Source organism: Leptosomus discolor, chromosome 9 (genome assembly GCF_034619465.1).
Source record: "Leptosomus discolor isolate bLepDis1 chromosome 9, bLepDis1.hap2, whole genome shotgun sequence".
NCBI classification, from domain to species: domain Eukaryota; kingdom Metazoa; phylum Chordata; class Aves; order Leptosomiformes; family Leptosomidae; genus Leptosomus; species Leptosomus discolor.
This window is the reverse complement of record NC_141399.1, coordinates 13,263,713-13,279,500: the sequence shown is the minus strand read 5'-3', so window position 1 is coordinate 13,279,500 and position 15,788 is coordinate 13,263,713. Positions and strand designations below refer to the sequence as shown.

The 15,788-nt window shown below is 49.3% G+C and overlaps 2 protein-coding genes across 3 annotated transcripts in view; one reads left to right on the top strand and one right to left on the bottom strand.

The window, feature by feature from the left end:
* Positions 1-2,160, top strand: part of MGLL (monoglyceride lipase) — a 62,906-nt gene extending 60,746 nt beyond the window's left edge. The window contains exons 7-8 of the mRNA XM_009961440.2: positions 829-1,044; positions 2,035-2,160. Of these exons, the coding sequence (XP_009959742.1) occupies positions 829-1,044; positions 2,035-2,160 (342 nt within the window). The remainder of the gene's footprint in view (positions 1-828; positions 1,045-2,034) is intronic.
* Positions 2,161-12,063: 9,903 nt separating this feature from the next.
* Positions 12,064-15,788, bottom strand: part of ABTB1 (ankyrin repeat and BTB domain containing 1) — a 28,736-nt gene continuing 25,011 nt past the window's right edge. For both annotated transcript variants that reach the window (XM_086470193.1, XM_086470194.1), the window contains exon 12: positions 12,064-15,621. In XM_086470193.1, coding sequence (XP_086326319.1) covers positions 15,415-15,621 — 207 coding nt within the window. In that variant the 3' untranslated portion in view covers positions 12,064-15,414. The remainder of the gene's footprint in view (positions 15,622-15,788) is intronic.

Below are 15,788 nucleotides of genomic sequence, written 5' to 3'. Positions count from 1 at the left end.
AAATAACCATCATTTCTATAAACATCTGCCAGGGTTGGGAAAAACTGGAGGCTGTGCCAGAGACCAACCCGTAATCAAAGCATTCTGGCAAATATTGAGATGGCAGTGGCTGTGTGGGCCGTCTTCATGTACAGTATACAAATATTTACTGTAGATTTGCCTGCTGCAGTAACTACTCATTCCTAGCAACTTTCTGCACCAGCTCTTGTACATTTTTATCCTCTCATAGTCTGGCTGAGCAAGTTGTTGACTTTTTTTTTTTGCCTGTCACCTAATACCATCATTTGCTGTGTCGCCTGTGCACACTTTGCACCCAGAGGACCCGTCAGAGTGCTTTGCAGTCAGATGTGTCAGTTGTCTGTAGGTGATGGTCTTCGTCCCCAGAGAGGGAGGGTGAAAGAGAACATCTCAGCCCTCGGCAGAGAGGATAAGGACCCGGAGAACATCAGCTCTCAAGTAATGCAGTCTGAAGAACCCTCTGCAGAAGAGATTTCACGTTTGAGTGACAGAAGGACATGGCAGAGGAGGAAAAAAATGCAGGCAGTCCTTGTCCGACACTGGTTGTTTGCCTGCAGAAAGAGCTTTGGCTTGACTATTTTCTAGTGAGGTAAGAGAGAAACATACAGCAAGGAGCAAGCCAGGTGGCGTGAGCAGTTCTGAGTAGCCACAGTAAAGACCTTGACCTTGACTCTAATGGCAGAATATCCTGACAGAGTAGGAAATGGCTGTGCAAGCCAAAGGAAGAGACTCCTCACCGCCTGGCTGATCTGCTTTGTCTTTTCTGCATGAGATATTGCTAACCTTAAATTACCTCTTTCTGCCTGCCAGATGGAGTCTTACACATCCGATCCCTTGGTCTACCATGGTGGCATGAAGGTCTCCTTCGTCATCCAGCTGATGAACGCCATTGCCAGAATTGAGCGAGCTCTGCCCAAGCTGACTTTGCCCATCCTGGTGCTACATGGCTCTTCCGACAAGCTCTGTGATATCAAAGGGTCCTATTTACTGATGGACACAGTGCAGAGTCAGGACAAAACACTCAAGGTCATCTTGCTTTCTTGAGTTTTAGGGTTATTATCCTGTCAGTGTGTTAGCCTGAGCATGAGTGACTGTGAGGGGTAGGGACCCTGCTGAGCTCCAGAGAGCTGGAGGCAAAGCAGGGCTGATACATTGGTGAGATCAAGCAGGTTACAGCCCCTTTCACCAGGAGTTAGCCCAAGTGTCGCCCTTCCTGGGCATGGTGTGGGCTTTTCACCAGCTACAGCCAGACTGCGGGCAGAGGGTGGTGGGTGATGTCAAGACCTGACCCAGTGGTGGCTGTGTACCTAGAGGGTCTCTTGGACATGAAGCAGCTTGGTATAGAAGTAGAGCGAGGCTCATAAGCAGGTAAAGTGCTGACCCTTAAAGCTCTTCTGAACATTGCCAACTGTGTGAGCACCAACTTTACCTCATGCCCCAGCTCATAAAGGTACAGGGGGGGCTTTCCGAAGTGCTGCACAACAAAAGCTATTTCACATCTGCTCATTTCAAGAGAGCCACAGCTGATTAACCAATTGTTAGCACATGAATGAGCCTGAATGAGAGACAGGGAGACCAAGGGAAAGCTTTTGTCATTGGAAAAATAACTGGATAGTCTGGGCATAAAAGGAGTAAAATTGCACAAGGCATGATGGGAACATCCCCCTTGTCCATTAAACTCCAAGGGCATGGTAAGTATTTCCTCCTCTTAGTGGGATAAGAAGCAAGAAATGGATGGGGCTGGGACATGCATTGTGTTCCTAAAGGGCAGCAGGGTGCTTGGGTAACATGCAGATGTCAAGCTGCAATGCCAATGCCTTCCTGCTTGCACAGGGCCAGCACTGCCAAAGGCATCTCTTTGATTTCATAACCTGCCACATCTAGGGGAAAAAAACCTGACAATGTGTGGGCAGGACATGTTGGACCTGTGGGTGTTGACAAGAGGGGACTGAAGGCTGTTTTGTTCATGTGAATTTTTTTTTCCTGTGCTAATCTCTGCTCTCTCCCTGGTTGCAGGTGTATGAGGAAGCCTATCATGCCCTCCACAAAGAGCTGCCCGAGGTCTCTACCTCTGTCTTCACAGAAATCCTAACGTGGATTGGCCAGAAGGTCTCAGCAGCTGGGGAAACCAGCCATACTTAAGAGCCATTGGTTTTGCAGCTCTTACTGGGGTTTTCTGGGAATAGATAGATGCTTTTCTTAATAGAAGTCTCTCTGAAAAAGATCTAAGGTGGAGGGACTCTTGGGATATCATGCACAGCATAAGGGAGGGTGGGGGGAGAGGCACAGGGTGGGGCATTATTTGCTGGTGTAAATGGCCATCGCCCTAATCTGGAGAAAAATTGATAGCTGTGGGAGCAGCCATCAAAGCTTTCCAGGTCAGGTGACTTCACCGAAATGCCCCTCACCCACCAAACTTCCCCCACCACTTCTCGTTCTCTGCTTTTGCTGGGGTGACAGGGGTGTATTTATACTGCAATAATTTTTGGTATGTTAAAGAAGTCAGTATCTTCCACTTCATTGTTTTGATTCCAGGTGCATACAGTCTCTTCCCTGTCCCCACCATCCAGTACCTTAAAAGCCCCGGTCCTTGAGGGGAGAGGGGTAACAAAGGTGCTGGGTAACGAGGAGAGGCTAAAGATGGAGCTGACAGCTCCCTGAAGGTGAAAGGCTGGTTTTCAAGGTCAAACCCCTTTGGATACTGTCTTTATAAGCAGGCCAGGCCAGGGGAGAGCATAAAGACAGCCTCCCCCACCACCCTGCACATCCTCTGCGAGTTTGCACTAGGGCAAAGCATGTTGAACAGCTCTTTAATTTTCATCATCAGAGCAGGATCCCAGAGGGGAGAGAAGGAATGTGGAATCAAACACACTTAGCACATTCAAAACCCATGCTTTTCCCAATGCCAAACCTCATCTCCTCTGCAAAATGAACTATTCTGTAAATATTCCTGGGGGCTCCTTTTTTTCTTTCCTTTTTTTCTTTTGGAATTAATCACTTGTGCTACTGAAACTGAGAATGCAAAGTCAAAGTTATAAGAGAATATAGTAATATAATTTAAGATGTATATAGAGGTGGCTGTGAGCTGGGTAAGTAATGGGAAGAGAGTCTAAAGAAGGGGTTAATTGTTCCTTCTCTTGGCAAGGGATAATGTCCTACTGGGATCCAGTCTTCTCACCATAACTTTACAGTCATAATCTGTTGTTTTCCTTCATGGAAATGTTGTGAAAATAATGCTAGAGAGAAGTGCAGAGCATCTGGTGGGTGGGGATTAGCAGTGGGTGTCCTCATGGTCCACCGGTTTAGCAGGAGACCCGCAGCATGAACAGAGAGCCCATCCAAGCTCATCCCAATCTCCTCGTAATCAGCACAGCTGCCTCTGGGGCAGATCACTGAGCAGAGGGGCCAAGCTCACCCCTTTAGGCAATATGGGGAGCTGAAGGCAGAGTATAGGGTGCAGTCATCCATCCAACATCTACTTGCTGCACTGCGGGCATCCAGGGGCACTGGCGTACAAGCTGCTCTGGAGGAGCTTGTGGCCTGGTCCAGTGGTGCAGACAAGACAAATCCTAGAGTTGCCTGGGTCTCTGGTAGCAGCAGGGTGGAAGGAAAGACTTTAGACCCAGTTACAGAGCAGAGGCATTGTCTTGATACAGCAAAAGCTGCACAGTGATCGCAGCGTGGCTGTGAGGGTCAGTTTGTCCAGGGTGGTGGCCTGAATTATGAATACACTTTGTGGCAGTAGCCAAAGGGAAGAGGTTTAACTTGCACCTCTCCCTCCGCTTTTGCAAGAAGAAAATGCCTGCAAATGTTGCACTATGAGAGACTGGGGCATCTGTGCCCCAGCAGTGGGAGCCATCGCTGTGTCTTGAGCCGCCATCCCTGGGGCTGGATCCCACCTGCGACAGTCACGAGGGGTCACCGACCTCTCCTCCCTTTGAAACCAGTTTTGGCAAGATTCAGGAAAGGGACCTTTGTGCAATAACAGTCAGAATCAGGGCTTGGTCCCATTCGGTCCCAGCAGTGTGGATGGATGAAGGATGTGTGGATGCAGGTTATGTCCTTGTAATTGCCTGAAGGGGCCCAAATGAGGAAAGCTCTTTTATACAGGTTGATCCAGGCACTTTCACACTTGTATTTTGTTGCCTGTAAAGAGAGGAATGACCTGTAGTCCTCCCAGCAATGCCAGCTTTGGATTCAGATATTATTCCAGTGCAATCAGCTGTTCTCACCAACCCCTGCTAAACCTCTGGTGACACTTGCTAGGGGAAGGAGGCAATGCACAGGTCGCCTGCTCTGCATCTTCCAGCAGCCTGGCTTGTTGCAACATCTTTTCCCCGAGCAAGATCCCTCCTTGTCAGATGCTGATAGGGAAAGACAGCAAGAAGACAAACACTGCAGCGGTGATAAACCTCACCTGCTTCTTCAGCTGGAAAGAGAATTAGGTAGGCGTGATCCAGTGGTGACAGACACTGCGGGGGTAGTAGCAAGATGATGACTTAAGGATGGGATTTTTGAAAGCACTTTTCCCGAGGAAGTCAGGAGGAGTAAATCAATGCCCACATTCTTTACATCCCTTCCCAAATTGACAAGCACTTTGCGGGGTGGGGGAGGGAAGTGACCCTCCATCAGGAAGGTCAGAGCCTGTCTGCTCCCTCCAACCTGGCTTCAGGCAGGGGAAAGTCTGTGATCAGTGCCTTTGCTAAAATGTGTCCTTTCACCCAAGAAACATCTGCAGCTCAGCAGAAATAAAAGGAAACCAATTATGTTGATCTGGGGAAGACTTGTCCCTCTGTCTAGCTAAGCTCAGCAATGGCATGTGGCCTGGGGAAGCTGTATTTGAAAAATCAGTTAACAAACAAAAAGTTGAAAGAACAACAACAAAAGCAGCCAAATAAGCCCCAAACCCTGGCACAGCAAGGGTTGTCGCCACCCATAGCCAGTTTTCTGAAGAGTTATCTTCTGAGGAAATCAATACAGGGAAACCTACCCCAAAAAAAGCCCTGAAGGCTGCCTGCCCTGGGCAGTACGCACCTCTGGGCAGGCTGCTGGGCTGAGGGAGCAGGCCAATTTGCAGGTGAGGAAATGAGTGCGGAGGGAAGGAACCAGGAGCAAATCAGCCTGGGTCAGTTGAGATGCTGATTTGCACCAGCTGCAGCTCAGCCTGCGCGTTTCAGCTCTCACTGCTGTTGCTGATCCCTTACCCTGCCTGTGAGCTACTTTATATTAACCCAGTTAGGTTTCACCGTGCCTCGGAGGAATTCTTCCTTGGCTGACCAGATTAGTAATGAGCAGAGCTGCTGCCAAGGGAAATGTAATTAAACTCTATTTTCAAACGGCAGGTACCATTTGCAGGGAGCACAGCCGGCCTTATGAATGTTGCTGTGCGGAGCCACGCCAGAGACTGGTCTGCCTTTGAGAATAGGTGGCACTCGTGACTGAGCAATAGCAACGTGTAACTACTGTATATATTACCACCTGTAGCACTGAGAGACCATTCCCCACTGCCTAACCCATCACATTTTCTATTTGCCTGTTCTTTTTATACCACTTACCTTAGCACACTGCCAGCACAAACCCATCGAAATCACATTTACTTTTCCAAGTAATTTCTGAGCTTGTCTTTCTTGTTCTATTGTGTTCCAATTCAATAAAATACATTTATATATATATACATATATAAAACCATATATACATACACATGTATTTTCAGTGGGAAAAAAAACATATACAAGTTTAGGATTCTTAAAGGAATACAATGTATATTGCAACTAATAATAAAGTTATGTTTTCTGAACGGAGCGTGTTTGAGGGCATCATTGGTGACTGCCATCCCTCCAAAGGGAAAGACAGAGGGATATTAAATTACCCTTCATCTTGTGGAGGAGGGGGCTGCAGCCCCCAGGCACTGCCGAATTGCCAGCACCTGCTCCCCAGCCACTGTGGATGGGGGGTCTGGGGCAGCCCAGTCTCATAGAGGCCTGAGGTTCCCTTCCTGCTTCAAGGTCAGCTTTTCGAAGAGCCCTGAAATCCACAGCCTCATGCCATTATTTGCTATAGCCCAGGGCAGCACAATAAAAAATTATCTTGGAGCACTGCAGGTGTAAGATGTCTTTACATCTTTCTTTGACCTAGCAGGGCTCTCCGTCTGGGTAATCCCAAGGGAAGCTAGCTCTGCCCTCCCCAGAGTCAAAGGTGGTGGGGTTTTTTTGTTTGTTTTTTGGGGTTTTTTTTTGGTGGGTTTTTTGGTTTTTTAATTGTAGCAGAGGTGCTAGCTTCCCTGGCCCAAGTGCTTCCCCCACCCCAGACAAAACAGCAGTCTGGAGCTGGTGGAGGAGCCTGGAGTAACAGGCGAGCTCAGCCTGCTTTGGGACCTGGTTCCCATGCTTTTACAAGCCTGTTAAAATATTATGTTGGTCCTGAACCATACCCAGTTCAAACAGGAAGCATCTGCACCGTGGCCAGGACCAGCAGCCATTTAAATCCTAGCTTTTGCCCCCAGCTGCAACTACAGAGAGGGCTGGAGAGTGGGGTTTGTGGTGCTCTCAGCTCCCAGGCAGTGCCCAGGTGCTGACAGAGCCCCTGGTTTGTCCAGACCCAGGGCTGGTGCTGTCAGGGTGGCCCGTGCTGCAGAAATGTCCCTCCTGCCCAGAGAGCTGGGCTGGGGCACAGCCCAGCTGCAGGGTCCGCTCCTGCCTCCCTCCCCACGGAGACTTCAGGACAAGCCGCTGCATTTGCGAGGGCTCCCCAGCCACTGACTTGCACTCCAGAAAAGCAACAACTGGTGCAGCAGGGGACAGATGGGATGATGCATCCACATGCTGGAGCCATTAGCAGTGCCAGACCTGACCTGTAACCTCTGGCAACTCATTTCATCCTCCTCATGCCTCGAATCGCTATATCAAGAGAACAATATTCCCTTTCTGCAGCCCTACACAGGCTGTATGATCACACCCTGGCTTGCTGGTTCAGAAGCTCTGGCCAAGGACGTTGATGCACGTTGACACAGAGAGCAGAGCTGGGGCTTTTGGCCGAGGCAGCAGGCACGCCGTGGTGGTAAGGAACATCATTAGTAACAAGATTTGCCTTAACACTGGCAAGTGCCTGGTGCTTTCCCCCGGCATTTTAGTGGCTTGTTAAACTCCTCACAGCTTTGAGGGCCGCCACAGGGTGCACACCCCAGTGACTAGGACAGGGACAGACTCAGGGAGGGGACAGTCCTGCACGAGGCCAGGAGCAGCGCTGGCACGAAGGAGCCTTTTTGGCAGTGCAGTTTTCCCAGTATCACCACCCCATGGCCAGCCAGCTGTCACAACCATGAAGGGGTCTTTCTGTTTTTAGCATGTGCTCCTAGTCTGATCCTGCGAGTCTGCAAGAACCTGAAGCTTTTTGCCTTTTTCCCCCAGTCCATGCTCGGTCTTGTGTAATCCAAAGCTGGTTCTTGGTGTTGGTGCAAGGTGGGGAACTGGTGGTAAAGCAGGAGCCAGAGCAGTGCCAAGAGGGGAGAGAGCTCCAAGGGGTCCTCTCCAGCCACCCCAGCAGGGCTGGCAGAGACAGGCAGCCTGCTCCACCACTGGGGCATGGGATGAGAGGTGTCACACTCAGTCACATTGCTGCAGGGATCATGCCTCTATCAGCCTTCCAGGACCACAGACCCATCACCTGGGCCAGGCTCAGGCACAGGAGAAGAGCCAAGTGCTGTGGCTTCAGAGAGTGGCGAGTGAGATCAATTCAGATCTGCTCAGCACATAAACCAGCAGCACTTCGGTTGCATTTGCTGCTGGCCAACAGTTAAACATGGGATTTCTAGACCATCAGAAGAAGGAGAAGCGGGGCTGTAATTCACTTCAGACCTGCTGGTGGGTGCAAGTGGGGATTTGCCACTGTCCCTGTCTGGCCTCAGGCAGATCTCCATCAAGGGGAAGGGGGGTGTGGAAGTGCTACCGTACCATCAGAGACCACCACTACCACACACCGTGCTAGCAGCCTGACTGCCTGCCACCACCACTCCTGCTCACTCCAGGCTCTCAAAAGTGTGGTTTTTTAATCAGTCATTTGCTCTTCTCTCCATGTATGAGCACAAACCTCCTTCGCTCACAGAAACAGGGCATTGCTCTCCCAGCTTATCAGCCTGGGATTCTCTCTTTCTCCATCCAACGAGGAAGCTGCTGCTGCAGAGCTACCACATCTTACTCCTGCTCTCCTAACAAGTGCCTTATTAAAGCCAAACGGCCACATCTATGAACAAACACTGCAGAGCCCACATCTCCCACCAGGAGCAAGCCAAGCAACCAGCCTTCCCATGGCCACTGCTCCTCAGGAGGGAGGCACACAGGATTAATTTCCCTTCCCTCCAGAGGAAACTCTTCAGTGTACAGAAACATTCCAAGAATGCAGATGAAAAACAATTCCTAAGAGATCAATTAAGAATTTGGATGGCTTGCACAATATGTGCTGATGTCTAACCAGAGGGAACTGGGCAAAGCAAGCTGCTTGGCCTGGGGGGGGGGGGGGGGAGTGGCAAGGGGAGGGCACGATGTCCAGCATGGAAAATGCTTGTCTTGTAAGAAAACATGCAGAGATGAGAACAGTAGAGGTGAAGCAATGGCAGCTCAGGTGCAAAGGACAAGCGGTACCTTCCCTACGTCAGTTTAGGAAGGGTCCATGACCACAGGCAAGCAAGCCCTTGCCAGACCATGGTAAACCCTGCCACGAGGCAGGGCCTCAGGAAAAGCAGGGCTTTCCAGCCTTCCCAAGGTCAACAGCCTTCATATCAGAGTCATGCCTTCATTTAGATGAAAAACTATGCAATGGCAACACCAGCAAAGCTGTTCTCGGGCCACAGAGTGAACTCTGGAGCAGGAGATATCCACATGCTAGAAATAAACAACTCTGGTTCCCCACCCAGAGAAAAAATTCCGTTTTTCCCTCACGCTGGACTGCAGGGTCAGCTTCGTGCTGCAATGACATCAAGAAGCCCCCTGCCCGCTGCACAGGGCAGCCCTTGTGTTCGCTGTATCAAAAGCCCCGACGGAGCTTTCAGAGCTCACCCTGCACGCTTTTAACACCAAGTCCTCTCTTCCCCTGCCAAGCGTACGTACATCCCATGCTGCAGCTACTCTGCACCAAAACCCAGCCCGGGGGCACTTGCGTGACTGGCGAGCGCCCTGGATCCCCAGCAAACACTGAACGCTGCACGCAAGACTGATCTGCCCTGTTATCGCAGCTAGCACTGCGAGCACTGCAGACGGCAGAGCAAGAGAAATACTTACCCCTCGTGTGCTTTCAGACCTGGAAGACTGTTGTTTAATTGCATGAGTGAATAGAAAAGGTCACATAAAATCAGGAAACAAGAAATAGCATTTCCCACCATAGGAAGGGAAGGAGCAGTCACCCCAGGAGCAGCCTGGTCAGAGCCAGCGACTTGAAGGGCTTTGAAGATGCTGTGCCTGACAGGCACTCAGAGCTGAGAAGCAGCACAGCAGAAAAAGCTTTCTGGACAACTCACCTGAAGCCTTTTCAGCTTCTCAATGAGAGCCTTTGGGAAAGGGAAAAGATTGAACTTGCCACCAACAAATTTGTTTTAAAACTCCTGGATAGAAGTTCAGTTTTAGATCCAGGGAGGAGGAGGGTGGAAGGAGTTCTCGAGAGCAGATTGCTGGCTCCCGTTATGGAAGCAAGCTTAATAAAATTCATAGAAATATTGGTGGTTCTGCTATGCTGTGCCAAAAATGTGTTAGGATAAAACCTTCTGAGCAGAAGGGAGAGATATAATGTCATCTTAGCCTTGATATGAAAGATCAGCCTTCATCTCCTAAAGCATATCTCAAGGAGCAGCAACACATTCACTTTCCTTCCCTCCAGAGCAGGTCTCTGCACAGCCTCGCTCACACTGTTCATCACTGTTGCAGCCTTGCACAAATGGTACTGGGATGACCCTGGCTTGCATTTCTTACTGAGGTTTTAATGACATCCCAGTGCACCACAGACCAGCTCCGTTTCATCCATGGGAAAGCCTCATGTTACTTCGGATTTCTTTTAAAAGACTAACCCCATCCTACTCAGAGCCCATGAACTGATGCCTCTAGCCATGCCATAGAGCTCCCTTCATCTCACTCTTTCCTAACCCACCCTGCCAAAGCAACAGCCTTGTGTTTTGCCATACCAGCAACCAGAGCAGGGAGCAAACTGGGCTCAATGGCACACCTCCAGTCAGGGGGAAGCACATCTCACTCTCCAATCCTGCTCTCTTTCCCCTCGAGCTTGCTCTGCTGGTAACAGCAGGAGGGGAGAGGAAAGCTCTCACACTCATTTCTCACAGCTTATTTTGGGAACCAAGCAGCCAGACCTTTGGGACCAGAGCTAGCTCTTTGCATGGTACTGATCCTCTTCCAAGGCTTTCTTTAGTCTCCCGAAATGCCCTTCAAACCTTGCCCCGAACTTGCAGGCTTACAAACTTAACCACAACTAGGAAAAGCAAAAGGCATGTGCATGCTTGCCCCCTTCCCCAGATGCTATAGACACATAGCTTGAAGCTCAGCTTTGGTCTTAAAGGGTCTGCATGCCCATAGTTGCACCCAGATGCGGCTGCTGTCTCCTAATTAACATTCTGCCTCTCTGCAGCCCTTGCCTTGGTTATTGCCAATAACCCACCTCCAATTCCCAACCCAAAACCCTAGGAACCATTTGCAACCCTAGAAAAGAAGTCCTCTGCCCTTCTCCCTCAGCACTTCAAGGCAGGCAGCAACCCTGCCAGAGCCAGCACCTTTATTCAAAACAGGCCTTGACTCTAACAAATGGTTTGCCAGCATGGCCTCTCTTATCTTAATAAATTTGTTATGTCAAATCTCTTTTAGCTTATAAGGTAAAACAAAAAACTGCTCTGCCAGCACACCCACCCCCTGTGAGCAGAGAACCAAGCCAAGCCTCTGTTTCCCAGCCCTAGCAAGGCTGGTTCAGCCCTGGGAGCTGAGCACAGACAGACACAATCCAGCTCCCCAGGCTGTGACAGGCTTTGCCAGGCTCCCCACAGCAAGAGAGAAAAAAAACTCAGCGTCACCCTGAGCAGACAAGTCTGTCAATGCACACTGAGTGCGAGCTGTTACGTGGGAAGGTGCCATCTCCACAGTTTGACCATGACTGTACCAACATGAACAGCTCAAGCCTCAAAGAGGCTCATTACTTACTTTGGGCTCTCACAGCACAATGATACTCCTTGTAAGTACTGTTTGTTGAGTCCCAAAAGCCTGATTAGCACTTGAACTTTTCCAAGCTCAGTCCCCCCTTTAACGGCATTAGTCACTCAGATGCTATTATTATCCCCCCCACTGACAATTGCACGTTCCTACAAGGAGCCACAGGGACAAGTTTGGATCCTCGTTCAGAGCGTGACTGGCATTCAGGAGAGTCAACAGGGGCTGCACACAGGCAGCTCAGCTATGGCCACTGAAACTACTGCAGCCACCCAGACATAGGAGGCAGCAGACGAAAAAAGTGTCTGTGTCCTCAGAGAGGAAAGGCAGGACTGCCCAGGCACATCAGCAGACTCAAGGTTTTAGAGAAAACACACGCTTCAGAAGCTCGGTGAGTGCACTGAACAAGTCAGAAAAGTTAAGAACAGAGGCTGAGAAATCTCCATCCTTTGATTTAATGGACAGTCAGCAGTGACAGAGGCCCAGGGGACAACTTACCTTCCAGGGGCTGCCCAGAGCAACTTTCCAAGATAAAGATCACCTCCCTGGTACCACCACCACACTGACCAAGCCTGTGCCATGGTGCTGCCTATGAAACAGAATAATCCTGGAAGAAAGGAGACAGTAAAAACAAGTTGATGCTTCACACCCATATTCTGGCAGGACTGCATGAACAGGTCACCGAGAGAGGAGAGCAGTCACGCCTTCCTCACCACTTGGAAGCCAGGCAGTACAGAGCTAGCCCTTGGCCCGGGTGCAGGGAAATGAGCTGATGGAGCCCACCGAATCCTTCCAGAAATACAGCCACATTGATGTTGTCAGTTGGTAACAAAGAGGCCACAGCAGGAACAGCTATAGTGAAATATACTACTTTATTGCTGCACACATGCTTACATGTTTCTTCTTAAATATATCGCTGCTCTGATAAATTTTACAATCTTCTTAATTCAACAAGTGGCTAGGAGTAAATAAAAAGGACAGAGGCAACACAACACAAAAAGGACACTGGCAACAGAAGAAAAATCAAAAGGTTTTTATTTTGTGATAAAATTATTTGCAGCAAGAATAAAGTGAATTCAAATCTAAGTTTTGACCTGGTTCATCTTAATTAGAGAGCTTGCCTGCATGCTGATCATCTGCTTATGCATGCTCTTCGATAGCCCTATTTTGACAAAAGGGATGGGTAGGGTAACGGACCCCGAGTAATTGGACAATCTGACAGGCCTCACAGATGTGACCACTAAGTGCACACAGACAGATGAGGTGTTTGCTTGGCAGCCCACGTGGAACTGCGCTACTGGGGAGGCAGATCAAAAGGCCACACTGACCTTTCCTCCCACATGTACAACTGCAGCCTCACTTGCTCCACACTTAAGGAGGCAGGAATGGAATTATTCAAGAGCAGCCACACGGAAAACACTTCCCAGCACTGCTGCCCCTCCTCTGCCTTCCTCCTGCTTTGCCCACTACCAGTGTCCACTTGCTTTAGCAGCTGAGGCATCTGCAGAGAAAAGCATTAGCACACTCCTTGGTAATCCTGTTTCTGCATCTTGAGCAGTACAAGCAGAAGGCAAAGGCCACGGTCTGTTCTCTGGTGGCTCCGTGCAAGCCTTGTGCAGGGCTGTCACAACCACTGCTGTGGAAAGCCAACTACTAAGATGTCAGATGCGGAATTTATGCAGAAGGAGCAGAGGGGATGTGATAAACTAAACATCCTGCTTATGTTCAGTGTCATCTTCAGCCATATAGGGATGACAAACGCAGGGGAACTGAACCAGCTGGGTTAAGCTGTCAGTTTCTGTAGCAGGCTTTCATGAGCCTGACAGTCCACTGAGCAAGAAAACAGGTAGTTCTGCTTTCACCCTTCTTTCTCCAAAATATATGGGACTTCATATTAAAGCTTTCTCAATAGCCCTTCCCCTCAAGTTTACTGAGATGCCTTTATCAGCTCAAGTTGTGCAGGGCTCTTTGGTGATCTTGTCAAAGCCACACTAAGCGTAGAGACGGACACAGAGGTACACTCCACAAACCACGCAACAAACGCACAGCTCCTCTCCATGTCACTACCCCAAACAGAAACATGCTCCTGCTGCTCCCTGCTTCTATACAGCAATACACCCCTGCAGGGACACATCCTTTTCCCTTACCCTAATATGGCTGCAGTAAACAAACCACAAGAACTCCTTGCACTTCCTCACAAGCATTTTGAAACAGAAGAATTGAAGCACGCCCTGCTTGAATAGCCCTGCTGCCACCATCTGCTGCCCAGGAGATTTGTTCTGCAAGAGACACTAGTTCAAACACAGATGACAAAGCGCACAAGCATCCAGGGTTCAGTTATGCTCATGCACCTCATTCCTGTCCCTCGGCTCTGCCCCAGCTTCCGTTAAGTGCAACTCAACCCTGAGACATGATTTTGCCAAACTCCAGCTTCTCTCGAGTACAGCGGCCAAATCCCAGTACCCCCTTCTCACTGCAACCAAACCCACCTGCCTAGTGCAAGTGGTGCCCAAAGCCTGCCCATGTACCTACAAACACCTTCAACACATGCCAGATACAGGCAGAAGCTCTGAGCAGGGGCAGGGAGGCTGCAGTTCTCACACGGTGTGGGTGCACCAGTCTCTCGCCTCATAGGATTAGCAGAGAAGAGAAACTCATCCTCCCAGTACCATCCATATCAGAAGCAAGCCCCCTCCAAACCCTCTCCTTATCACATGAAGCACCACCACCACTACAGAAAACAACACCCTGAAGCTGTGGGGGATCCATGCCCAGTTCCCACCTCAAACAATAAAAGCACACCTGACAAGGATGATTTCAAGCTCTTGCCTCACAAAGTGACCAACACGATGATATGTGTTAGTAACGGCAGCCCACTGCCTGTGCAAGATTCTCTACGTGCTTCACACAACGCCTCTTCTCCCTCCCAACCCATAGCATGGCAAAGCATGCCCAGCCTGTGCCTCGGAGACCCAAGACTCTCGTAACACGCCGTTCTGGAGATGAACAGCTCTGAGGGCAGCCTATCTGGCAAGGCAAGCTTTATGCAGGGGTATTGCCTGCTGATTAGTGCCAAGGAGAAAGAACATCATTACCCTCATTAGGAGTCTAGGGAGACAACGCGAGATAACACGACCTACTGCAGAATACAGATTCAGAAACACTCATTAGTACAAACAGTGAATTTCCTGGAGAACAATGAGACTACAACGCTCAAGGCTAAGCAAAGCCAGAAAGTCGAAGAGTGGGGCAGCTGCCCTGCAAGAGACCCAAAAGGTCCCTTTTCCTTTAAAAAAAAATAAAATAAAATTTCTTGTGACACCTCTTCCCTGACCCATCAGCAAGTCAGTTTTACTCTACCACAGTGGACAAAAAGAAAGGGAAAAGTGCCGTTTCCAAGAAGGTGTTTCCTTCCCATTAGGAAGAAAAGGGGTGCTCTCTCTTTTTCTACATATTGAAAGCTATCGCCTTCCAAGAGCAGGACTCTAGTCTCTACTGTATTCCCAAAGATGTTTGTTCAGAAAGCAAAACTTCTACAAGCAATGAAAAGCTAGGGAAGACCTGAAAATCACTTTGGTGGGTTTTTTTTTTTTTTTTTCAGCTAAGAACTAGAATAGCAGGTGAGGTCACTGCCTTCCACACAGCCAAGTACTCCTACGTCCCTGTTAGGGAAGCACTGCCCATCTTTGCCAATCTTATAATGCTGACACTGAAAGAAAAGCCACCTACCTTCTGATATACTTATTTAGAGAGTTTAATCCAGTTTTCGTCCTCTGCTGATGGCAATTCAACAAATATCCTGGAATGAATCAGTTTCAGAAGTGTGGTGTTGGGCAACAGAACAGGATGGGTCCTAACACCAGGCAGTAGGCAAGAGCCCCAGAACAGGTCCCTCCCTTATGGCCCCCAACAGCTTGCAGTCTCCTATCCACATTGTATTGTATAAAGGAGCAGCTATCAATTTGGGTTGAGCTTTGGGAGCTACTTCTGAAAGGAGAAACAAAAAACAAAATAAAACCAAACACAAACCAGACATGCAAATGTCCAGATACATATAAATTAAAAAGAAACCATGCCTGAAAGTGGATGAGAAGGAGGACAAAGAAGGGCAAGAGAGACATTCAGAGACTTAGGTGGTCTTGCACTCCAAGCCAACCCAGTAGGGGCTACGCAGGCTGCATATGACAGGCAGGGTTTGCACACATCAGCATTCAAGCCCTATACTGGCCAGGAGGTTTTCCAGAGCTTCAAGTTTCTGGTTGGCTTCCTCAATGGCACTGTAAGTCTGCACGTTGCTGGTGATGTGGAAGCGGATGTCATCGACCAGAGGAATGGAGTCAGTCTCCTGCCGTTCCTCGACAGCCTCTGCATTCTCCTTCACAGCAGCCACAAACTCCTCCAACTCCACCAGCTGGACAGGGTGGACAAGAGAACCATTAGGAAGACAGGAAGACAGGTAAAGGGACGTAAATGGTTGGGATAATGGGCTCAGGCACTGTTGAGGGATTCCCACAGAAGAAATGGGAATGGTAAGGGTACATGGAGACCCAAATCTTCCTACGTCTCCTACAGATACTG